The sequence below is a fragment of the Gossypium hirsutum genome, chromosome A04, assembly GCF_007990345.1.
Source record: "Gossypium hirsutum isolate 1008001.06 chromosome A04, Gossypium_hirsutum_v2.1, whole genome shotgun sequence".
Taxonomy (NCBI): domain Eukaryota; kingdom Viridiplantae; phylum Streptophyta; class Magnoliopsida; order Malvales; family Malvaceae; genus Gossypium; species Gossypium hirsutum.
Genome location: NC_053427.1, coordinates 1,636,365 through 1,661,568, shown reverse-complemented (window position 1 = coordinate 1,661,568; position 25,204 = coordinate 1,636,365). Strand labels below are relative to the sequence as shown.

The window sequence follows — 25,204 nt, the reverse complement described above, 5'->3', positions numbered from 1 at the left end:
GATGGCGCGCGATTCTGATGGCATGGCTTGAGTTGGTCGCGCACAACGTCTCGATGGAGCTTTTGATGCTCATTCAGCTGAGGCCTTATTGTTGGAGGACTTAGGATGGCTAGGGAAGCATGGATTCCGAGTCAATTTGACTTTATAGTTTGTATTAATATCACTGTGCTGAGTTTTGATTTTTTTTAATTATAATGATAGGAAAAAACTCGAACAACAAACACGACTTACGTGACTCGAACTTAGGCCACACCTAAAACAATAAACAATCTTGACCATGAAACCATTACATGGGTTCAATTTCGATTTTTTTTTTAACCTTAACATTTGTAAAATATTATATCCTATATAAAATATTTTGGGTATACGTCACTTTCACATTTTTAATAATTACTCTAAATTTGATTTAACTTTAATTAAAGGAATTAATTTATTCTAATAAACTTAATCACGCAACTATATTATTTAATAAATTTACTCAAAATTTGTTTTTTTATCGTACGACTGTTAACTGATATTGTTTTAATTGGTATAATAACAATTTTAGTTCTTAATTTTTATATTTTCCCTTAATTTGACTCTGACCGTATATAAAATGATAAAAACTAAAATTATTTTTTAAAAATTAGAAAATTTTAAAAATATATAAAGTGAGAAAATGAGGGAAAAATTACTTTTAAACCTTCCAAAATTTCTTTCTGTGTTTTCTGTACAGAAATATTCAATACATGTTCTTTAAGAAAATATAGAAAAATATTAAGCAAAACTACTCGTTCTATGTTTTTTTTTTATCTCTTTTATTGCTGGACGAGGCTTTTTCGTCAGAAAAAAATATTCAGAATATAATTCGTTTTTATAATTTAGGTATAATTTAAAGAATTAAAATTTTGAATTGAGTTTGGAAAGGAAAATTTTGTAGTATATCTTGTATTTTTTGCTTAAAAATGGTATCAAAGTCGATTTCACGAGTCTCTGTAATATTAGTTCTAAATGTCCTTTAGGGTATGAGACTTCACTTGAAGAATTACTAATTTGATTCCGAGAAACATTGAAGAAGTGCATGTAATAATCTAACTTTTTTTATTTGTTCTGTTTTTAATTTGTTATTGATACTATTGAATTATAATTTTCTTATTTCTCACCTTTAACAATCACCTTTTCAAGATTTTATTTTTTTAGAATTTTTATATAGAAATTCTATTTTTAAGTAAAATTAATTTCTTTTATAATTTTTATCTAGAATTAAGTTTAAATCAAAAATAAAATATAAAATTTGAGAACTAAAATTGTTATTATAGTAATTAAAAAAATGACACTTAATAGCCGGAAGAAAAAAAACCAATTTCGAAAAATTTAAAGACTGTGTAACAGCCTGTTTTTAATCAAATAGGAACAGTGGTTTCGGGACCACAAATCCGATGTCAAAATATTTATTTTATTATTATTTTGAGGCTTACATCATGACAGAATGATTGTGTGAAAATTTCATTAAGAAATTTTATCGTTTAAGTGTTTAATTTGGTAAAAGGACTAAATCGCGTAAAGTGCAAAAGTGATGTTCTAATAGCTAAAGGTATTAAATTGCTATGGATTATTAATGTGTATGGCCTTAAATGGTAATTAGACCATTCAAAATGTTAGTGGACTTTTATGGACATTTTATTAAGTGATTTAAAGGTTAATTAGTAAGGTTAAATTAGTAATTCAATAATTAAGTTAAGTAAAATATGTAAAAACAATGTATCATCTTCTCAAATTGTTTCTTTCACCGATTTCAAAGAGGAAAATAGCCATCTTTAGGGCTTTGAAGTTCGGATACTTCTCCTTCTTTGCATGGTATGTATTTTTAATCGGTTTTTGATGATTTCTATGTTTTTGAGATCATTGCAGCTTAGTCTAGCTAGCCCAGGGACTATTTTGAAAAATTGTTAAATGTTTAGGGTTTTTCCATTGTTGAATGTTGATGTATTTTTATGTTTAATGGTAGAAAATGCATGCTTGTTGTTAGATAAACAATATTTGTAAAGTAATTTTTGACAAAATTGTCAATTAGGGATTAAATTGTGAAATGTGTAAATTTTGTTGTTAAATTGTGAAATAAATGGAAAATATAGACTGTTAGGGACCTAATTGAAATTCTGCAAGCATGGGTTGTGGTTGAATTGCATGAATTTGTGATTTTATGAAATAAGGACTAAATTGTAAAAATTTGAAACATTAGGGGAAAATGTGTAAAATTTCCTTAATGTATATTTTAGACTAAATTGAATAGAGATATTATTAAATAGTTTAATTTTGATTACATTTAGATCAAGAAAGGCGAAATACAGATTTAGATCGGGGAAAGAACAATGTTTTGGATTAATCAACTCGTTTCGCCGTTTTTGCATCCGAGGCAAGTTCGTATGTAATAAGCATTGTTATAATTGTATTTTAAATGCTTTGATATTGCATCAATTGTAAATACGACCTTGCAGATACGTTCGATGACGATTTGACAACTAGAAATCCCGATTGAACCTTAAGAATAGATTAGGATACGAATGACATGTCATTAGGGGTTATTATTGTTTTGGGTGCTCATCCGTACGTTTTACTGGTGGCTGAGTTATCCAGCATGTGTTGCGGATTCTCATTAGCTTGTGTGAGCAGTACCGTGTAGCTACGTTATAACCGTCAACTTGTGTAAGTAGACCTGTTGATAGCTCGAGAGCGAGCATTATTGAGATATGATATTGAGATAGCTTCGACTATATATATATATTGGCACTTAGGGTGCGAGATTCTCGAGTATCCTGTATTATTCCAAATGGTTCAACGGTTCTATCGAAGATATGAAATAGTGAGAAATAGATACGTATCAATACAGGTATGTACGGAAACTGAATATGCATTGAACATATGAAAGAATTGAGTTCATGGTTAAATAGATGATTGAATATATGTTAACATTGTGGTTATATATATTTTGTAGTATGTTATATGTATATTTTCAATGGTAACTAAATGGTGAGTTTGCTTATTATTTTCATGCGAGCTTACTAAGCTTTATAGTTTACATTGTTTATTTTTCCGTGTTTTATAGTGAACTTAAAGCTAGCTCAGATTCGGGAATCATCAGAGACTCCATCACACTATCCAACTATCACTTTGGGTACTTTTGAATCTAAGTTTATGAATATATGGCATGTATAGGAACTTTGGTCATTTTGATAAATAATTGGTAATGAATTTAGTCATTTAAAATGGCTTGTAAATGTTAAGTATTTGGTTTTGTATATAGTCATGAGAGTTGGCTTAATTTGGTTGATTTGGTTGTGTACATATATGTGCTTATGGCTCTTGTTATGTGCTTGATATTGCGTATGCTATGCTTGTTGATATTTGGTAATTAAGGGTATTAAATGGTTGAGAATTGAATTTGGAATGTTTGTGAGATTAGGCTAAATGATGCAAAATTTGAAGTGTTCATATTGAGGATTTGAGATTATAAGTGTTGGTATGAAATCAAATGGCTTATTGTGGTATTGATGTGTTTCATATTGGTTGGTATTGAAATTGTATGAATTATGCTTGAATGAGATTAATAGAATGCTTATTATTATGCCATGAATTGTGCTAGTTGAGTTGATATAGGTATATACAAATTTGGTGGCAAATTGGCTTGGTAAATAGCCTATTTTTGTCCACATGGGTAGAGACACGGGCGTGTATCTTAGCCGTGTGCGACGCACAGTCAGATTACACAGCCGTGTGTCCCCTAGTGTTGAATTAATAATCAAGTCAGTATGCTCCACACGACTCAGCACACAAGCGTGTGACTTAGCCGTGTGGCCTAAGTTAGTATACCCCACAGGTTTGGCATGGCTTAGCACACGGCCTGGTACACGGGCGTGTGTGGCCATTTTCACGACACATGGGCTAGCCACACGGGCGTGTGTGTTGGCCATATGACCCAAGTCAGAGAGTTACACGGGTCAGACACGGGCTGAGACACGGCTATGTGATCCTATTTCGAATGTCCACACGGCTTGCGACACGGGCGTGTTTTCTCACACGACCGGGCCACACAAGCGTGTGTCCCCTCTATATTGAAAAATTTTCTAAGTTTTTCTAAAAATTTCATGAGTTATCTCCCGAACCACTTCTAAAGCATGTTTAGGGCCTCTTAGACTCGTATTAGGAACAATGTGATTGAGTTTGAATGATAATTGCATGAAATTTGAAAATGTATGTGAAATGAACGTTTAATTATTTTTTTAAGTCCGGTAATACTCCGTAATCCTATTCTAACTTTGAATACGGGTGAGGGGTGCTACAGACTGAATTGTAACTTTTTTAGTTAAATGATCAAAACGAAATCTTATCCATGATTTAGTAATTATGGTATAATTTACCTTTTAATAATAATAATAATAATAATAATAATAGGTGGAAAGTTAAATCCCTCCAACGAAAAAGAATGAAACACATTTCATGTTCAAACATATCTATCTCAATGTTGTGGCAATTTCTTCTAAGAATTCGGATTATGGTGAGGACATAAGTTATGGCTGGTGTTGTCATGTGGAATCGATTCATTCCCAATGATTTAACATGACGAAACTCAGATGCCACTTGTTAGAACCGTAAGTAATATCTAATATAAAATTAGAACTGTAAACCAGGATATATCATGTCAAACCATCAAGAATAAATCAAGAAAACCTGAAAATTCATCGATTTCTTGAAATGTACGGATCTTGAGGTTTTGATCTTCTAAATCAAATCTAGAGAAGGTGACTCTCTCTTTTCTAAAAATAGGATATTAGAAAAGTTACATTGTATGTAATTTGGGATCATAACCCTAATATATATAACTAGAGTATCTACGCATATTTGACCCATACTTTATTTAATAATTAAAGCCCAATAAACCTTAATCAAATTAGATCACTTTTAATTTAGACTGAACTATCATAATAGTAAATAATAGGGTAAATTACACCAATAGTCACCCAACTTTGGGATAACTGACAAAACAGTCACCTAGGTTTCATTTCAGTCACTTAACTTTCAAAAAATAACAAAAACAGTCACTAACGTCATAAAAAAAGTGACAAAACAGTTACTAACTAACAGTTTCCATTAATGCCTTCACAGAACTGCTGATAGGGCAAGTTAACTAGCTGACGTGGCCAGTTAACTTGCCATGTTGGATGAAAAAAATTAAAAAAAAAACCTTTTTAACAGATTAATAATAATAATAATAACCAGCAGCAGCAGAAGAATAGAAAGATAGCCATGCATATTTTTGTTGCGAATTAGAAGGAACCATATATTAGAATCTTTGTTGCTGTTGAGAGAGTTATCATGAAATGATAAAAGAAAGAGAATTGGTTTTTTTTTTCCCAGCAGCCAAACAAGCTAAGAAATTTGAAAGGAAAGTGAAAAAGATATAACCTTGAATTGAAACCAGTGTTTGGCTTTTGAGTCAAAGTAGTCAAATGAAATTTCTCAAATACACCCTGTGGCATGGCATATAACACCCATTACTCTGTTTTTTACCTTCAGATCTCGTATATGATTTTTCCCTTAGGGTTATCCGCTTAGCTCATTTAGCAGTGTTTAATGGTTAACAAAGACCTCCATGGCAGCAACAAAGAAGCTTTCATCTCTTTTCCCTTTGTTGTCTCTCATTTGCTTCATCTCTTTCTTTCTTCTTCTCTCTATTTCCAGAAAAGCCTCCATTTCCTCTTCCACAACTCATCCCCAGTTCCTCCGCTTTAAACCCATCGACGCCAATCCCAGCACTCGATCAGGCCCATCTGCAACCGGCGATTCTTCATGCGGAATAAGCTTAAGGCACTCGCTGAAGAATTTTTAAATTAATGAGGAACTATTCAATGTCTATTATAACCAACCACAAATACGAATGGTGAAAAACACCCAAAAACTGAATGATTCTTTAAAAGAACAAGATTCCACATAAAATGAAATTTAAGTTCCGATTCATTGTCCCAACCATTGCCGAAAACAGTCTATTCTTCTATTATTTTATTTACAGATCAGTTCCACCAAGACCTTCAATTAAAGACGTTGCAGCAGCCAAATCCATTCTCAAAACTGTAGAAATGAAGAAAAAATCAAGCTTCAGGAGATCTCAATGGAACGACCACCTGAAGATGTCCCTGATGCCGCGGAGGGCGTTGGCCATGGAGGTGTCGGTGCTGTGGAGATTTCACAAAGCTCCTTCCATTTTCTCTTATTCTTCTTCTCATCCTCCTCCTCCTCTTCTTCTTTTTCTTCTTCTTCTTCTCTGTTTCTTCTCTTATTCTTCTTCTTCTATTCTTCTATTGCCCAGTCTTATTTAGGGTTAAAAATGGCTATTATAGTGACAGCTAACCTGCCGTTAATGCCATGTCATATTTCCAGTAATAGAAAATGGTTAAAAAGAACTGTTTTATTATTTTTTAAAGTTGAGTGACTGAAATAAAACTTAGGTGACTGTTTTATTAATTACCCTAAAATTGAGTGAGTATTAGTATGGTGTAATTTACTCTAAATAATAACATATAATTATTCTTATTATATATGTAATACTCATATTTTCTAACAACATAAGAGATGACAGGTGCTATCACATGGAATCGATTAGGTCTCATCTAGGGATTATAAATGCAACCTTTTCAAAAGCAGAAACTCTCCTCCATGGCTGTGGTTTTGTCCAAACTATTGATTCTTTTCAAATTATCATATCAAACAAAAAAGATTCTCTTTAACATGATTAGATGTGCTATGCTAATGGTAATAATCAACACAGCAAGGGTTAGTCATAGACGATATTCTAGTTTCGCCTATAATAGTAATATGCCAAATTTCATGAAAGTCACACTATAAATTAGTTAAATTACATAAATAGTTATTTAATATTAGTAAAATAGTCACTTAATAAATTAATACGGCAGCTTTTAAAATTAATATAATAATAATTTTAACCTTTAATATTTATACATTCTTTACATAGTATTTAAAGTTACTGTTTTCATTCCCCTAACCGTAGGCTTTGTTGTATCTTCTCAGAAGCTTCTATGGTCGTTTATTATTTATAGCAAGACCTTCTAGGGTCGTTGATAGAACAAAGAAAAAAAAAACTCTAGTGAATCGTTGAGAAATGGATTCTGGGATCCCAATCTTTAACGTCGTCCCACGTTTATGAGGTTTCGCTGCCAAGCATGTGGTGCATGTGAAACAACTCGGCAGATGCCTGTAAGAGTTTGTGGTATGTCACTTTCAATTTTTTTAATGAATACCATCGTATATTCCGGAGTTGATGAATTGTTTTATATATCTTAATTATTTTTATTGCATGTTGGTTAGAGAAATATCAATTACTCCGAACTTGGTAAAATCGGTTATAGCTTAGCTTCATTTGATTATCGATGTCATCTCTTCCATCTATTTCTTGGTGATAAACTCTAGTGAATCGTTGAGAAATGGATTTCGTGAGCCCAGTCCTTAACATCATCCCTGGTTTGTGGGATTTCGGTGTCAAGCACGTGGCGAATGTGAAACACCTCGGCAAACGCCTAGAAGAGTTGAGAACTGCTATGGATGACCTCAGTGACCACAGAGATGACGTGAAGCAAAGAGTAGAGATGGGTGTGAGGTCACAACTGGAGATGGTTACGAAGCGAGTGGAAAGATGGTTGAGCAGAGTAGAAACCATTGAGCAGCAAGTAATTGCCCTTATCCGTGAAGGAAATCTTCAGGTTGAGAGGAAACATCATGGCCTCTGTCCCAGGAATTTGCAGACAGCCTAGAAGATCGGGAAGAAAGTGTTAAAGAAGGCAGAAGAAGTGAAGGAACTGTTAAAGAAAGGGGATTTTGCAACCGTCACTGAAAGGCTGCCCCCCCAACCATCCCCTCCCACCCCCCCCCCCCCGCGTCGCCCTCAGATGGTGGCTCAATTTCCTATGGAGAATACCGTTGGCCTAGACTCCAAGGTTGAACCCGTATGGGGAAAAATTAAGGATGGAAACGTTGGGATTATTGGTTTATACGGAATCGGTGGGGTTGGTAAAACAACCCTCTTGAAGAAAATCAACAATGAATTCTCGATCCGGAACCATGAGTTTGATAGCGTGATTTGGATTACACAATCCAAAGCAACAAAAGTTGAGGAATTTCAAGATATCGTTCGGAGGAAATTGGAGATCTCAGATGACATATGGCAAAAGTGTTCAACCGAGAACGACAGAGCGTGTGAGATATTCAGGCTGTTGAGCGGTACAAGGTTTGTGTTGCTATTGGATGATGTTCAGAAGAGCTTCTTCAAATCCCAACTCACCAGTTTAGGCATCCCCTTACCAGACAAGAAAAATGGGTCCAAAATAATATTTACTACCCGTTCGGAGGAGTTGTGCGGTTACTTAGGAGCTGAAGAAAGAATTAAAGTGGAATGTCTCCCACCAAAACAAGCCCTGAGTTTATTTTCGATGACGGTAGGGAAGCACAACTTAAAATATAATCCAGAGATTCCGAAGTTAGCTAAAATTGTTGCCGCAAGGTGCAGTGGTCTGCCACTTGCACTGCTCACTGTTGGGAGTGTCATGGCTAGTAGGAAGAGTTACCATGATTGGATCTGTGCAGTTGAGATGTTGCAAAGCTACCCGTCTGAATTTTCAGGTATGGGAGATCAAGTGTTTCCTCCTATCAAGTTTAGCTATGACAACCTCACCTCTTCCGTCACTAGAAAATGTTTTCTATATTGTTCTATATTCCCAGAGAACTGCACGATAAGCGTCGATGAGCTTATCGACCTTTGGATAGGAGAGGGTCTTTTAGATGGAACAAGTCCACGCGAGCAAGGAGAATTCATTATTAGCACTTTAAAGCTTTCATGTTTGTTGGAAGCTGATGAATCTATGGAATTTGTTTGGATGCATGATATGATCCGAGACATGGCACTGTGGCTAGCCCGTGACGAAGAGAAAAATAAGAACAAGGTTTTGGTAGCAAGAAGTGGGAGGCTTACCGATCAAGAATTCAACAAATGGATAGACTCAAGTTGGGTCTCCTTGTGGGGTTGTAGTGACAGAGAGATCATCCATTACCCACCAACTTGCCCTAATCTCTCGACTCTGCTCATAAGAGATACACTGCTCAACGCATTTCTTGGTGGCTTCTTCGAGTTCATGACAGGTTTGACAGCTTTAGATTTATCGGGTAATCAAGGATTGGTTGAGTTGCCTCCGGAGATTGGAAGATTGAGAATCCTGCAGTACCTAAATTTGTCATTAACAAGAATAACCACGCTACCTACGGGCCTTTCGAATTTGAGAAACCTGAGGTGTTTGTTACTGGATTATACTATGCATCTTAAAATCCCACCGAAGGAGGTGATGTCTTCTCTTTCACTGTTGCAGGTGTATAGTAAAATGAATGGGGTGATGGAGTACTTTAATCAAGTGAAAGTTTCAGTTGATGATGAACTTGCTTTCTTGGAGGTGTTGGAGGGATTTAGTCACATGAATAAGATTTGTATCACCATATTTTGTCAGTCCTCTGTTGAAAAGATATTCAGCTCATACACCAAACGAGATATTCAGCTCATACATGAATAAACTTATCGATTGCACGGGATTGACTTCACTATGTGCTATCCATGCATTACCAAATTTAGGGAAACTTGAGATATTTCGTTGTTGTTCACTTCGAGAAATCAGAAAGCCAGATTGGGGTGAGTTTCACAACCTTCGTCAGGTTCATGTAGGTGTTTGTCCACTGTTGCGAAACCTGAATAGCCTTGCTTATGCTAGAAATCTTGAGATCCTCACAATTCTCGACTGTCAGTCTATGAAACAAGTTATAAGTGAGGAGGAGATAGTAGGAGATGAAGTTTTCCCAAAGCTAAAGACCCTTTCTTTGACTTGTTTGCCAAGTCTGGAAACCATCTGCCGCTTACCCAAGTCCTTTTCTTCTCCTATAGAGATCGAAGTATCTCGGTGCCCATGTTTGAGGCAACTTCCATTTGACAATGAAAGTGTAGATTTCCTGAAGAAAATCAGAGGAGAATTAGACTGGTGGGCAGGTTTGGATTGGGGCAGTGACTTTGTTAAGGACGCCTGTAGCTTCAAATTTAAATCCACCTCTGCACCCTCAGGAAAGGCCAAAGAAATGATCGCTTCCACTAGCAAGGAAATAACAGCCAGTACTTCTAAATCATGATGGCTCTAACTTGATTATTTTGTGTGCTGTTAGAGTAGTTATCAAAGTAGTTAAGACTGTTAGTATGGTTATCAGTTGCAGTTAGTCTGTTCTAGCAGTTTCTTTATTGTACGTATGCCTATAAATGCATGAGACTTCTACATGCATTAAATAAGAAATAATAAAAAGTAAGAAAGTCTTCTTTTCTGAATATTTTTGCATAAGTCTAACATGGTATCAGAGGTAAGTTGTTTCTTGGTGTTTTTTGCTTGATTTTCCGCTGTGTATGTTCAGTATGGCTTGCAGTTCTGTTGATGCAGTTGTCGATAGTAGGATTTTTTCATCAAAGAAGATCAGTATTCTTCTTGATGATAGCAACTATTTGTTGTGGCGACAACAAGTTCTTTTGGCAGTCAAAGCACACAAGCTTCAGCGTTTCTTGGATGAGAATCAAGATCCTCCTACTCAGCTTATTTCCGATGACAGTGGGGGTTGTTGTGAAAATCCAGAGTTTGCACATTTTGAGCAACAAGATAGTGCACTTGCTTCGTGGCTATTATCTTCTATCAGTCCGTCCGTCCTCCCTCACCTTATTGGCATGGATACAAGTGCAAAGATCTGGAAAGCGGTTGTCGCCTTGTATGGGAGTAAAACCACTTCCAAGTTGATGTTTTATCGGCGGACTTTGCACTCTCAGCGCAAGGGTGAAATGAGCATGAAAGATTTTTTAGTCAAGATTAAAGGCTGCTGTGATCATCTTGCCAGTTGTGGTGAAATCATTAGTGAGCATGAGCACATCACTGCAATTCTCAATGGACTTCCTCCAGACTATGAATCTATTATTACCATTGTTACTTCCAGCCAAGTTCCCTACACGGTTCAAGGAGTAGTGTCTATGCCTCTTGATGCTGAAGCACGACAACAGCTTGTGAGTACTGAAATTTCTAGTTCAGCTAATGTGGTGTCGCATCAAACGTCTGACTCCACAGTTTCTAATGATTCCATTCCTTCTTATCAACCATCGTCTATGAGTCGGGGGCGTGGGCGAGGGCGTTCTTTTCACTCGAAAATTCAATGTCAGTTGTGTGGGAAGGCTGGTCATCTTGTTGATCGCTGTTATCATCGGTTTGACTCTTCTTACAAGAGTACCAACTACAGGCCTCCTCCACAAGCAAACATCAGCATGGCTGGTTCCGGTCCTTTTACTACGCCTTGGTTCACTTCTTCTCAACCTCAATGAAATTCATCAGGTTGGTGTTTTTCCACTTCTCCATCTTCTACTTGGACTAATCCGTTTGTTGGTAGTCCTCCACAACAGGTTCCCATGCCGTCCTCTGGCACAGCTCCAACACCACCTCAGGCGTATGTAGCAACCCCTGAAACTGTAGCTGATAATTCTTGCTATCCGGATTCAGGGGCCACGCATCATTTAACAAATTCAGCCAGCTCCATTGGTGATGCTGGATCTTTCAAAGGCCCAGGTAAGGTATTTGTTGGCAATGGTTCGGCTTTGCCTGTTATGTCTGCTGGACAGTCGTCCTTGCTTACTCACTCTCGACCTCTGTACATGCGATCTTTGTTACTGGTTCCTGGAATTACTAAAAATCTATTATCTGTCTCCAAGTTTGCCAAAGACAATAAGGTCATGTTTGAATTTTTCCCTGATCAGTGCCAGGTGCGTGATTTGAAGACAAGGGAGATTTCACTTCGTGGTTCCGTTCATCATGGGTTATACAGGCTTCATATTAATCAGTCTACTGGAGCTCATGTGCCTTCTAAGTCTGCTCATTGTTTTTCGACTAGTGTCAAACTTCCTCTTAGTGTTTGGCACTATCGACTAGGACACCCCTGTCGTGCTAATCTTACAAAAGTACTTATACGATGTAATATACCGTTTACTGATAGTAATAAATTTGTTGATTGTGTTGCATGTCATCTTGGTAAGGAATGTAAGCTTCCTTTTACAAAATCAGCAACTGTGTATACGTCACCTCTACAACTGGTTGTGGCTGATGTTTGGGGACCAGCTCCGATTGCTTCCAATGGTTTTCGATATTACGTTGCCTTCACCGATGCTTATTCTAGGTATACATGGCTTTATTTTCTGAAGAACAAGACTGAAATTCAAACTGTGTTTCCACAATTTCATCGCCAAGCTGAAAGAATACTTGGAACAAAGCTCAAGTCTCTGCAGACAGATGGGGGAGGAGAGTTTCAGGCATTGAAAACTTATCTTAATCAACAAGGTATTGTGCACCGACTCACTTGTCCCTACACATCTGCTCATAATGGCCTTGTTGAACGCAAACACAGGCAGATTGTTGAAGCAGGTCTTTCTATGTTAGCTCATGCATCAATGCCTCTGATGTTTTGGAATGAAGCCTTCTGCAGTGCCGTATTCTTGATTAACAGGTTACCCTCTCATCCCTTGGGTGATGTCTCACCATATGAAAAACTATTCCAAACAAAACCCGATTATTCTTACCTTAGAACTTTTGGTTGTTTATGCTTTCCCAACATTCGGCCATTTACCAAAACAAAGTTACAATTTCGTTCAATACCCTGTGTTTTTCTAGGTTACTCCTCAGTACATAAAGGTTATAAATGTAAAGACCCCAATGGCAAAGTCTATGTCACCCGTCATGTCACCTTTAATGAAACTACTTTTCCATACAAAAGTTATTGTTCACCAGTCACATCACCTATTTCTAGTCCACAAGTTAGTGCTAAACTTTTAGTTGTTCCTTCACCTCATGTGTCGTGTTCTAGCACTTTGCCTACACCTCCACCAAATACGCTACCTACCTCCACTACACCTATCCCATCACATTCAACACCTACCTCCACTACACCTTTTCCATCCCATTCAATGTATCACTCACAATCTGCTTCCCATAATATAATACATAATACACCTACTTTATCACCTTTACCACCTTTTTCTCAACAAACAGTACCATCCCCACAATCTGCACCTGTGTCGACTTCTCTTCAACAACAGGAGCAAACCCTCCAACCCTTGACACTCAACAATCATCACATGATTACCAGAAGCAAGGCTGGAGTTTTTAAGCCAAAGGTGTATCTTAGTACAGCAGCTTCTTCCCCAAAAGATGATCCTTCCAATATTCATGAGGCAATGATGTTTGAGTGTTGGCAGGAAGCAGTTTATAGTGAGCTCCAAGCCTTGGCACGAAATAATACCTGGACTTTGTGCTCCCTTCCAGAGAATCGGAGGGCAGTAGGGTGCAAATGGTTGTTTAAGGTAAAAAGAAAGTCTGATGGCTCCATTGACAGATACAAGGCTCGGTTAGTTGCAAAAGGTTTTTCTCAACATGCTGGGTTTGATTTTCATAATACGTATAGTCCAGTGGTTCGAGCTTCCACCATCCGCACTGTTCTTTCACTTGCAATTATGCAGGGGTGGTCTCTTCGCCAAGTCGACATCAACAATGCTTTCCTCAATGGTAAGTTTACTGAAGAAATATACATGGACCAACCTCCTGGCTTTGAAGTCCCAAGTGCCTCTGGTCAGAAACTGGTGTGCAAACTAAATAAAGCACTGTATGGTTTGAAACAAGCTCCTCGTGCCTGGTTTCAGACTCTTAAGGAGTATCTCGTGACTCAACTCGATTTTCAAGCATCTAAAGCTGATTCCTCCTTGTTCATTCGTGTGTTTGATGGGAAGTGTCTTCTACTCATGGTATATGTTGATGATATTGTCCTTACTGGAAGTCATGATCAAGACATTGAAGATACTGTGCAGCGTCTTCACAGCAAATTTGCTCTCAAGGACATGGGAGCACTCAGTTTTTTTTTGGGCATTGATGTTCGACGCACTTCACAGGGGCTGATGCTCAGTCAAAAGAAATATGTTACTGAACTACTTGAGAAGACTGGAATGCTTGGAGCAGCATCCACACCAACTCCGATGGTAAGCACGCCTAAGCTAGTAGCTTCTGATGGCAGTCCTCCATTTGCTGATGTGCACTTATATAGAAGTGTTGTGGGCATGCTTCAATATGTCTGTATTACACGGCCTGACTTGTCGTTCTGCACCAATAAACTTAGCCAATACATGAGTGCACCAAGTGACACTCACTGGAGAGCAGTCAAACGGGTATTAAGATATTTAGCTGGCACCATGGACCATGGTTTGTGTCTTACAGTAGGACAACTAGAACTGGTAGGATATTCGGATGCTGACTGGGCTTCTTCCATTGAAGATCGGCGTTCCACTTCTGGATATGTGGTATATCTTGGATCAAATCCGGTGGCTTGGTGTTCAAAGAAACAGTCTGTAGTCTCTCGATCCTCTGCTGAAGCAGAATATCGCAGCTTGGCTAACTGCGTGTCTGAACTCCTATCTATTCAACAGTTGCTAAATGAAGTTGGAATGTCAATGTCTAAGATACCAACCATCTGGTGCGACAACTCTTCTACAGTATCTGTTGCTGAAAATCCTACTCATCATACTAAAATGAAACACGTTGAAATAGACCATCATTTTGTTCGTGAAAAAATACTTGCTGGTTGTTTACAAGTCAATTTTGTTCCCTCTGCTCAACAAATTGCAGATGTCCTTACAAAACCAATCACGCCTAAGCAATTTTCTTCCTTCAGACGTGCTCTTCGAGTGCTGCCATCGAAAGATCTTTGTACTACAAAAACAAATAAGCAAGGGGAATGTTAGAGTAGTTATCAAAGTAGTTAAGACTGTTAGTATGGTTATCAGTTGCAGTTAGTCTGTTCTAGCAGTTTCTTTATTGTACGTATGCCTATAAATGCATGAGACTTCTACATGCATTAAATAAGAAATAATAAAAAGTAAGAAAGTCTTCTTTTCTGAATATTTTTGCATAAGTCTAACACTTGCGTGTGTATAGTTGTAATCTATTTACTTCTCATTTTTATCCAAAACGAGACTGGTAGATTCTCGCCATTCATAACTTTGTAGGTCCCAATTAGTAGGATTTAGGCTTTCACAAGCCTCTTGGTGGTCTTCTGGTAACTATGGAATGCTAGGACATGGAGCTTTTTCAAGGAAAGGCAATGGTACCGCAAGATGATCTTAGCAGTGCCCCGACCCTCCTGAAAGACTTCGGAGTTCACAATTTCATTTGCGCCCCCATGTTGCCTAGGAGGCCAAGAGTTCTGATGTAGGAAGCCTTGCTTGGTGAGCAGCACAAGATCAGTGTTGATGCAGCCTAGATTTCTAAGGAGCCTGTTGCAGCCTTCGGTGCGGTGGTGCGCACAACGTCTCGATGGAGCCTTTGATGCTCATTCAGCTGAGGCCTTATTGTTGGAGGTCTTAGGATGGGTAGGGAGCATGGATTCCACCACATTACTAATGAGTCCATCTGCTTTTCTGTTCTTAATAAACTTCATAGTTGATGTTTGGTTTTACCTTTGTACTGCCAAATCATTGAGGAGGCCCATAGACTTTGTGATGACTTTGTTTATGTGATTTTTCAGGATGCCTATGGTTTGGATTATCCGAATGTCATTCACCAAATTATGTTGGATGACTCTTTAGTTTTATTTATGCATGTGTGTCTTTTTTGGGTTTTTTTTAAAAAAATAAAATGATTAAGAACTATGAAAAAATCGATTATTATATCTTAAATCGCACAAAAGAGATAAAAAAAACTGTGAATATTGTGTGATTAGTTTAATCGGTGTAAAAAATATAGAATTTTGAGTACACAAGAGAAGATTGAATCAAAATAATTCCTTTTTTTTTAAAGTAAAATTCTATTTCTATCATAGGGCAATATAAATGGTATATCAAACGCAATAAACAAGTTATACGATATCTCCGATGTGGAAGTAGGCCAACATTTCTATTGGCAAAAAGCAGGTTTCCAAGAGAGAAGAATATTGATGCGGAAATTTGCATATATATACATATATATTAACTATATTGTATGTATTAATTAAAATATATTATTTTTAATTTTTTTACATTTTACAAATAATATAAGGGGAAATAAAAAAGAAACCAAATTTCTTTAAATTGTTAAGACTAATTAGTGATTATATCATGCAAAATTTTAAAAATTGTAAAATTTAATCATACAAATTAAAAATAGTTTAGAAATATAAAAATGATAAGATAATTAGTAATACTATGAAAATTATACCTTTGGAATGTTCAAGGACCAAATTAAATGAATTGAAACCTACATGACAAGGACTTAAATATAAAAAAAAGAATTGCATTAGGGATTAAGGTGGATAAATTAGAATCTAAAAAAAGAGATGAAATTGTAATAAATTTAAAAAGAAAGGGACTTAACATGAAAATAACTCATATTTTTATTTAAACAATGCATATTAAAACCCTTAATAAAAAATTTAGGGTTTCTAAAACATGTAAATTAGTACCATTTTGCATTGATATATCGGAACAAAATCAAAGTTTTATGAATATAAACCTAATCATGGGTCAGGTCACCCGACCCAAAGACCCATCCAAAATGTGGGAGAATTTGGGCTAGGCCCCAAAAATGGACTTGGATAAAAAAAATAAGACCTGTTCAAAAAAGGGCCAGGCCTCGAGTAAGGCATTTTTGGCTTAGGCCCGACACGACCCGAATTCACTAAAGGACAAAAAATTTGCTCTTTTTTTTAATGTTATTTTCTTGTTGTTTTCTCTTTATTTTGCTACCATTTTATTATTATGTTGCTATTATTTTATTGTTATTGTTTGGATATTGTATAAAACTTATTTTATTGTTAATTTTGCTATTATTTTAAAGGCATTTGTTAATTTTGTTATTATTTTAGAGGCATTTGCTTATTAAGTTGCATTTATCTTAGTGTTATTTAAGTATTTATTTTGATGTTTTTGGTATTTTTGTTGTATTTTATATATTTAAAAATTATATAAAAATAATATAAAAAATTAATAAGGGTGGGCCAGGTCGGGCCAGAGTTTTAGCATTTTTATCTGGGTCGGGCTTGGACAAAATTTTAGGCCCATTTTTTGGGCCAGGCCCAGGCTTAGTAAATGGGTCTGAATTTTTAGTTTAGCGCGACCCGACTCATGAGCACCTTTAGAATATATGTGAACTATAGTTCAAGTTTCACGTGTATAATTGCACCAAATTAAAGTTCATGTATCAAATTGCACAATGGACCAAAGTTCATATATAAATTTGATATATATTTTTTATTTGAAATTTATTTAATTTTAATTATGTAATATGTTTTTTTAAATTATGGTTAAAACTTTTCTTCTTAAAACATATATATAAATTATTATTTCTAAATTAAATAATAATTATAATTTTGTAAAAAAAGATGATTTTCAACATAAAACATATTTTCTATGCGACAACATAAAAAATAATTGATTAATAAAGATGTTAGAAGTAATTTAAGTAATTCTATCTATTAAGAAAATTATTTCAAAAAAATTAAGGTAGTATTTTACACTTTATAAAAAAAATTTATAAACCTTATATATTATAAACCTTATATTATTTTTTATTTAATTTATTTATTATAAAAAAGTTAATAATTTTTTTCTCCAAAGTTCATATAATTTTTTATAATCAAAGCTACAAATAGGTGCGTAGCCACCTAAAATAGAAAAATTTTCATTTAGGTCCCTTTAAAGTTTATAAAATTTAAATTAGTAAAAGTAAAATTACACTTTGACCCCTTAAAAATGATAAAATTTTGATTTAATTCTTTAAAAATTATAAAGATATAAATATTAAAACGGTGAAATTGCATATTTACTATCGTAAAATATAGCATTTAATTTTGGGCGCCCTAAAAAAATTTTCTGGCTTCGCCCCTAACTACAAACTATTTAGTGTTCTAATTAGATAAAATTGCATATAATGTTTATTTTTCTTGTTATTTCTAGTAGCAATCGTATTATCAACTACTTTTTTGGACTAACATAATATATATAATGATTTAATTTTATTTTTTCTTACTTGTTTAATATTTTTCTATAATAATTAATATTTTTAAAAAAATATAAATGATGTAACCGTGTAATTACAATTTGTACTGCCAAACATGACCTAGAGAACTACAATGTATTTATACTTTGTTAGTCAAACACGTTTAAGGAAATACAATTCTTGACAATTACAAGAGAATGTAATTACTACCCTAATGATTACACTTTCATTCAAAATATATTTAAGTCGTTTTACTTTTAGAGTTTGTATTAATTTATTAAAGGGTTTAGGATTTGTATTATATTTCTAAAAAAATTATATAAAAAATTTTAATCCGAGTTGGACTCAAGTTTTATCATTTTTATCCAGGCAGGGCTTAAATAAATTTTTTTGCTCATTTTTTGGGTCAGAATGAGCCTATCAAATGGGCCTAAAATTTTGTTAGGATCTACTTGGCAATCATGTAACTAAAAAAAATGACACTGTAATGAATTTGAATTTAGCAAAATAATAACAGTATTACCAGTTGAATCTGAATTTAAAAATTTAAAAAATAGGATTAAATTCCTAAAAATAAAAATAAAAGGACTAAATTTTAAATTTACAAAGAGTACAATGACTTATAATTTATTTTAACTTATTAATAAATATAAATATAAATTAAATTAAATTGAAAAATAACATCTCTACTCATAGCCTTAAGCTTCAGAAGCACCCACAAAGGGTAAAAAGGCTAAAGGCTAAAGGCAAGTTCTATTCCCAGTTTCTTTTTTTGTGTGATTAAAGCAAAAGCGTTCAAGAGATTTCTTAGTTTAAGGGGCAAAGCATATATAAACTAAAGGCAGCCGAAACTTATGGATTCTTGTTGTGGAATTAAACTTGGTTTAACTTTTGGGGATAATTCATCATTCCATTTAGTGTTTAATCAAATTTTTTAACTTATTTTTTTGTAAATCGAGTCCATGAATTTGACAATTGTTTCCACATGGGATCTGAACTTTTTTTTGTCTAAGTTAGTCCCTGTTATTTCCTTAAAAACCCTAAAGTTCAAGCCTTATTGTGAAAACAATTACCAAGTTCAGGTCCCAATATGGGAACAAATACTAAGTTCAGGGACTAATTTGGACAAAGAAAAGTTCAAACTCTAATATTAAATTTGTTGCCAAATTCAAGGTTCAAGTAATAATTTAACCTAAACTTAAACATAATAGTTTAGCTATTATACTAACCACGTATCTTAGGTGTGAAACTAGACATGTTAATTGAGTAGGTCGAGTTGATTTTGGTCGAATCAATCGAGATTGAGTTAACCTAAATTTTAAAAGTTTTGAATCAATTCAATTCGAATCATTTGATCAACTTTGATTTTGAATTGATCGAACAGTGAAAATATATAGTAACATTAGAATCATGCATCTTAAGGATGGAACTACGAAACTAGACATATCAATTAAATAAATCAAATTGATTTTGATCGAATCGATTTTAATTGGGTCGGTTTAAATTTTAAAAATTTCAAATCATTTTAATTGATTCATTTAATCGAATTTGATTTTAGATTAAGATATAGTAACATTAAGATTCTACTATAGCCTATTGAAGCAACCACAAGGGAGGGATGTTGGGATCTTATGATTGGGGGAGAGGGTTACCTGGCACAGGCGAATCTTGGTGGCAGCCAAGGCCTCCCAAAATTTTGGACTTATGTTATTTGAGTGCCAAATGGTAGCTTTAACCACTGTTTCAACAAGATATGATGGGATGTCAATGACGTACATAAACATATATCTCTCACACACTTTTATATATAAAAGGGAAGGGCTATCATGATCAACCCATCCAAAAAAGGAAAAACAAAAATGCAATCCTTTGCTTTGAATACAATTTTCATACTGATCTCTCTATCCCATCTTTCCATTGTTGTTTCTAGTTCCAAACCTTTGAATCCATGCAATGGTGATTTCTTACACACCCAAGCTTACAGACAGATGCAAAACCAAACAAACACCACCCACTGCAAAAAACTCTCATCATTACAAGCTCAATTCGCTTGGAACTACCACAAAACCAGTCACAACCAAACCCAACTCAACATCCTCATAGGCACCAAGTTGATCACTAACATGGGTTGGTTAGCATGGGGCATTAACCCTGACTTACCAAGAATGGTTGGGACTAGAGCTATAATTGCTGTTAAAGTCCCAAACCAAATTACTCCATCGGTGAACACTTATAATATCACCAAAGACATACAACTTGGGTGTAAATTTCAACCTTCGGGGATTGATTTCATGGTTCAAAACATGACGGTTGTTGATGATAAGGATGTTGGGTTTTTTTCTGTGTTTGCTACTTTGGTTCTACCTCAAAGATACAATGTTTCGAGTTTGAACCATGTGTGGCAAGTTGGGTATTGTGTAGATGGACTGGAACCTAAGATGCATGAGACGAGTTTGGGGAATTTAGACAGCAAAGAGGTTTTGGATTTGGAGACTGGGGATTGTCAGAACATTGGACAACATAGGCGACATATGAGAAAGGTAAAATCAAAACTTTAGTCCCTCTCAGTTTTCATATTGATTAAATTTGTCTCTTTCAATTTAATCCGTGTTGATTTCGAAAGTGGGTAATTAAGGACAAATTAATTACATTGTTAATATTTTTTCGTCAATTGTCTATTTTTTATATGACAACAAATTTAACTTTCAAAGTTTACACGTTTTCTTAATTTTGTCTTAATTTAACAAATTTAGTACATCACATTAACGCATTCTATCAATATTTACACAATATATAAATATTAAGAGCCAAATTTGTTATTATACTAATCAAAATTATGATCAATTGACGAAAAATATTAACACTATAATTAATTATCCTTAATTGCTCGTTTTTCAAAATTAACAGATATTACATTATTCTATATTATTCAAATTTGAGTGCGAAAGGAACATTAATATTTTAAGGAAAACTATACTTGCCTTGGGGATGGGTTTAGTTCATATTACTTTAATTTAAAGAAAATAATGCGTTTTAGCCTATTCAAATTTACGTTCTCTTGCACTGACAATAATATCGATATCAACTGAGTTAAGACTCAATTACTGATATAGATGTAATTTTTTAAATAGTCATCTAATGGTGTTAATGATTTAGATTCAACCATGATTAATAATAATAGGAGGACTAAATTATATTAAATTAAGTACTGATAATAAATCTTTAAGTAGAATATAATATAGAGACAAAAACCCAAATTTGATAAATAAAAAAATAATTTATAGGTAATGTATTAGAGATGTTAATGGGTCGAGATCAGGTTGGAATATGAATGGTATCAATAACAAATAGTTGTCTAAGTTTGATTTAGAATATGGATTTCGAATTTTATACAGTCTATTTATATTTGCAAATAGTCAATCTAAACTCGCTTAAGTTTGGTTTTTTTTAATTATTTAAAAAAAATATTTTTTTATTTTTTTATTTTTTCATATATTTTTTTCTTTTACTAAATTTAAAAATAAACAATTTAACATATTTTTAATATTTATATTTTAGTATATATTACATAATTTATAAAAAGGCATAATGATAAATTTAGCTTCTAATATTTATTTATTTAGTTAGTGTAGTCTTTTTTTTTTCAAATTATTTTGACTCCCAACCTTCAAAATTTAGTCAAATTGTATTTTTTTTGGAATGGAAATGTTAATTAAATCGTTAAATTATTGATAATAAATCTTTAAGTAGATAATGACAAATTAGATTTTTTCTCCTAATTTTTAGTATTTTTAGTTGGATTTAAATTTGTTGAGAAGGAAAAAACTGAAAATCAGGAGAAAAAAATCTAATTAGTCATTTTCTTATTGGAAAGAAATAAAAATGACGTAGAATCACAGTTTCACAAAATACTTTATCAGTTGAGACATGTATGGTATTAATATTATTGATATTAATATTACACGTAGTTGTTTAAACTCGATTCAGAATATGGATTTCAATTTTTGCACAAATCCCTCCAAATTTGTTTAAGACTATCCATTTTTTTAATTATTTTAGAAAAATATATTATTTTTATTTAATATTTAGTAATTTTATTTTTTTTACCAACATCATTTTTTTTATTAATTTTTTAAACATAAACAATTTAACATATTTTTAATATTTATATTGTTTTAGCTCCTAAAGTTTATTTTTTTATCATTTTAATCCCTTTTTTTAATTACTTTGACCCGTAAAAAGAAGAAGTAATGTGACTAAAATTTAAAGGCTGAAGACCAAAGTAATAAAAAAATAGGGCTAAAGTGACAAAAAAAGTTAACGTTAAGGGTTAAATTTATGATTATACCTATATAAATATAAAAGAAAACAGCCGATTGAGCATTAACTCAGTTGGCATTGATATTGTTGTCAATGCAAGAGGACATGAGTTTGAGTGCGCTGAAACACATTATCCTTTTATTTAAGGGTTAGGAGGCTATGGATAATTCTAAATATTGTGTCAAAAAATAAAGTAAAAGAATACAACATAGTTTAAACTTTAAAAACATATTGGGTCAGGTTGAAACTTTAAATATTGGAGTTCAAGTTCAACTCATATTTTAAACATATACAATTTTTTTATCCGAACTCATTTTTCGACTTCAAACCCTATAAATGTTGAGCAATCTTTTACGCTTAAACAAGGAACTCGATCCTTGAACATGTCTCATATGAATAAACTTTGATCGATTTTAATTCTTTTTTTTTTCATTTGATAGATCCATGGGATTTTGAACATCATAGGATGGGGAACATTGATGCCTCTTGGAGTGATTGTTGCAAGGTACTTCAAACAATTTCCAATTAAACTTGATCCTTGCTGGTACTACTTTCATTACTGTTGCCAAGTTGTTGGTTACATCCTTGGAACCGCTGGCTGGGGACTTGGACTATTCCTCGGACATGAATCCAAATACTATACCTTCCATTCGCACCGCGTCCTCGGCATTTGCATTTTTGGGTTCACTACCTTGCAAGTAACCCAAGTAACCTCTTTCTTTTTATTTTTCGTCATTTGATTCATTAAATGCAAATAGATCTGTTAATTGGGTAAGTCGAATTGATTTTGAATTAAATCAATATTGATTTTTTTTAAACGGTTGCAGATATTAGCATTTCAATTCAAGCCGACCCAAGAAGACGAGTATCGAAAGCATTGGAATGTTTATCACCATTTCCTTGGGTATGCATTACTTGTAATGATCCCAGTGAATATCTATAAAGGGATTAAGTTACTAAAGCCTAATAATATAACTTGGAAATGGACATACAATGGGATCTTAGTGTTGTTAGGAGTGGTGGTTTTGGCTCTTGAGATTGTCACTTGGGCTATATTCTTATACAAAAAATGTTGCAAAAAAACGGTGGAAGAATCAAGTCCAAGAAGGGTTGAAATTGAAGAAGATAATAAGGGGCAAACTAAGGAAGGATCAAGTTCAAGGACAATTGAAGTTCAAGAATGAGCTTTGATTCATGACTTTCACTTATATGCCTTGTCCTATGTAGAATGTTAATACCCGATTTTTACTTGTGAATGAAGTAGTTCTTTGGGGATTCGAAACCAATGTCTGGTTTACATGATTGACAAACCTATAATATGTAATTTATAATTTTTTATAATTTGTTTTTTATTTTTTAATTAAATTTAGTTATTAACTTTTCAAAAATAATCAAATCGTTTTTGATGAAAATGTTAATTGAAGCAATAATCTTTTAATGATGTTGGCATGATAACCTGTCTGATAAACCATGTATACTTCATGTTAACATGACACTATTTGTCTTATATGTCATACTTGTAACGACTCGATTTCCAGTAGTACCAAAAATTATAGTTTCAAGATCTTGTTTTTGTAAAACGAGTCCATAAATATTAAATAAAGATATTTACAGAATTATTATATAAGTGAATTGAAATTTGGATAATCAATTTAGCCGAAATTGTGATTAATTAGGGCTTAGGGACTAAATTATAAAATCTAATCGCTATAGATTTTTTATTATAAAACGACTTGAGGACTTAAATTATAATTAACCGTCCAAAATGATAATTAAATCATTTTTCAATAGGTGATAGTTCGTTATGATGACACCACTAAATTATGATTAAAGGTTAATTATACTAATTAACTTATGTTTAATTAAATTAATTAAGATTAATTAGTGGTTAATATTAGTATAAAAGATAAATTAAAAGGAAAGTTATCAAATTTTTTTCACTTTTAAACCGTGCAAAGAAAGAAAAAAAATAAGGGACTGCCATCTTCGTAAGGGTTTAAGCTTTTAGCTTTAAATTTCAAGTAAATCCTTGGTTATATTTTTTATTTTTATAGATTTTTTTATCTTGGAAGCTTGATTAAGCTAACCCAAGGATCAATTTTTAAAATTTTGATGAGATTTCATTGTTGATTTCTTGAAGTTTTAGGTGTTAAATCGATAGAAATTAAGTTTAGTTTAAGAAAAGGACTAAATTGTAAAGTTTGATTGATAGTTTTGTACATTAGGAACCAAATTGAATAAAATGTAAAATTGATGATAGGAATAAGAACTAGAAGGCTCCTAATGAATAATTGTGAAATCAGATTTCAAACCGGAGTTTTAAATTGAAAGAAATGTTAACCCTGGTTTTAGGGACTAAACTAAAAAAATTGTATGAGTTCGCAATTAATTGTGAATTGGTTGATAATTGATAGTGCTATATGTTTTGTGTCAATCCATAGTTAACTTCGAATATGATTCATCGAGAGGGAAAGGAAAATCCAAAGCTATCAACAAGTAGCCCAAAATTCTGAACAATGTCGAGGCGCACCAAATCTTTCCATCCAATCCAGATTATGCCAAAAAAGCCTCTTGCTTCGATCCGCTGCGAATATTGAAATCCTAATTTTTCAATTATCCCATCTGCTTTATCACCGCTGACTCTTGTTTCCATTTGACTAACAATGTTGAGCCTATGGTCTATGTTGTACTCTCTGAAAATATGTGGAAACTTTACGTTTACGCACATTTGACAATTCCACATAAATATAGTAATTCCAGAATTCATTTATTTA

General features: G+C 33.7%; 2 protein-coding genes across 3 annotated transcripts; both read left to right on the top strand.

Moving 5' to 3' along the window:
• The first annotated feature begins 7,937 nt into the window (after positions 1–7,937).
• LOC107932739 (probable disease resistance protein At5g63020) lies at positions 7,938–10,209 on the top strand. The gene is made up of 2 exons (XM_016864826.2): positions 7,938–9,522; positions 9,665–10,209. The coding sequence occupies exons 1-2, from the start codon at positions 7,938–7,940 to the stop codon at positions 10,207–10,209; spliced, it is 2,130 nt and encodes a 709-aa protein (XP_016720315.2).
• A 9,706-nt stretch (positions 10,210–19,915) lies between these two features.
• Positions 19,916–23,768, top strand: LOC107932747 (cytochrome b561 and DOMON domain-containing protein At4g12980). 2 transcript variants are annotated; one of them, XM_016864834.2, is made up of 3 exons: positions 19,916–20,650; positions 22,871–23,137; positions 23,258–23,768. In XM_016864834.2, exons 1-3 carry the CDS (start codon positions 19,937–19,939, stop codon positions 23,612–23,614), a joined length of 1,338 nt encoding a protein of 445 aa, XP_016720323.2. In that variant the 5' UTR covers positions 19,916–19,936; the 3' UTR covers positions 23,615–23,768. The 2 variants fall into 2 exon arrangements, with proteins under 2 accessions (XP_016720323.2, XP_016720324.2); XM_016864835.2 differs by having other exon boundaries at positions 19,918–20,650; positions 22,871–23,128.
• The last annotated feature ends 1,436 nt before the right edge of the window (positions 23,769–25,204 follow it).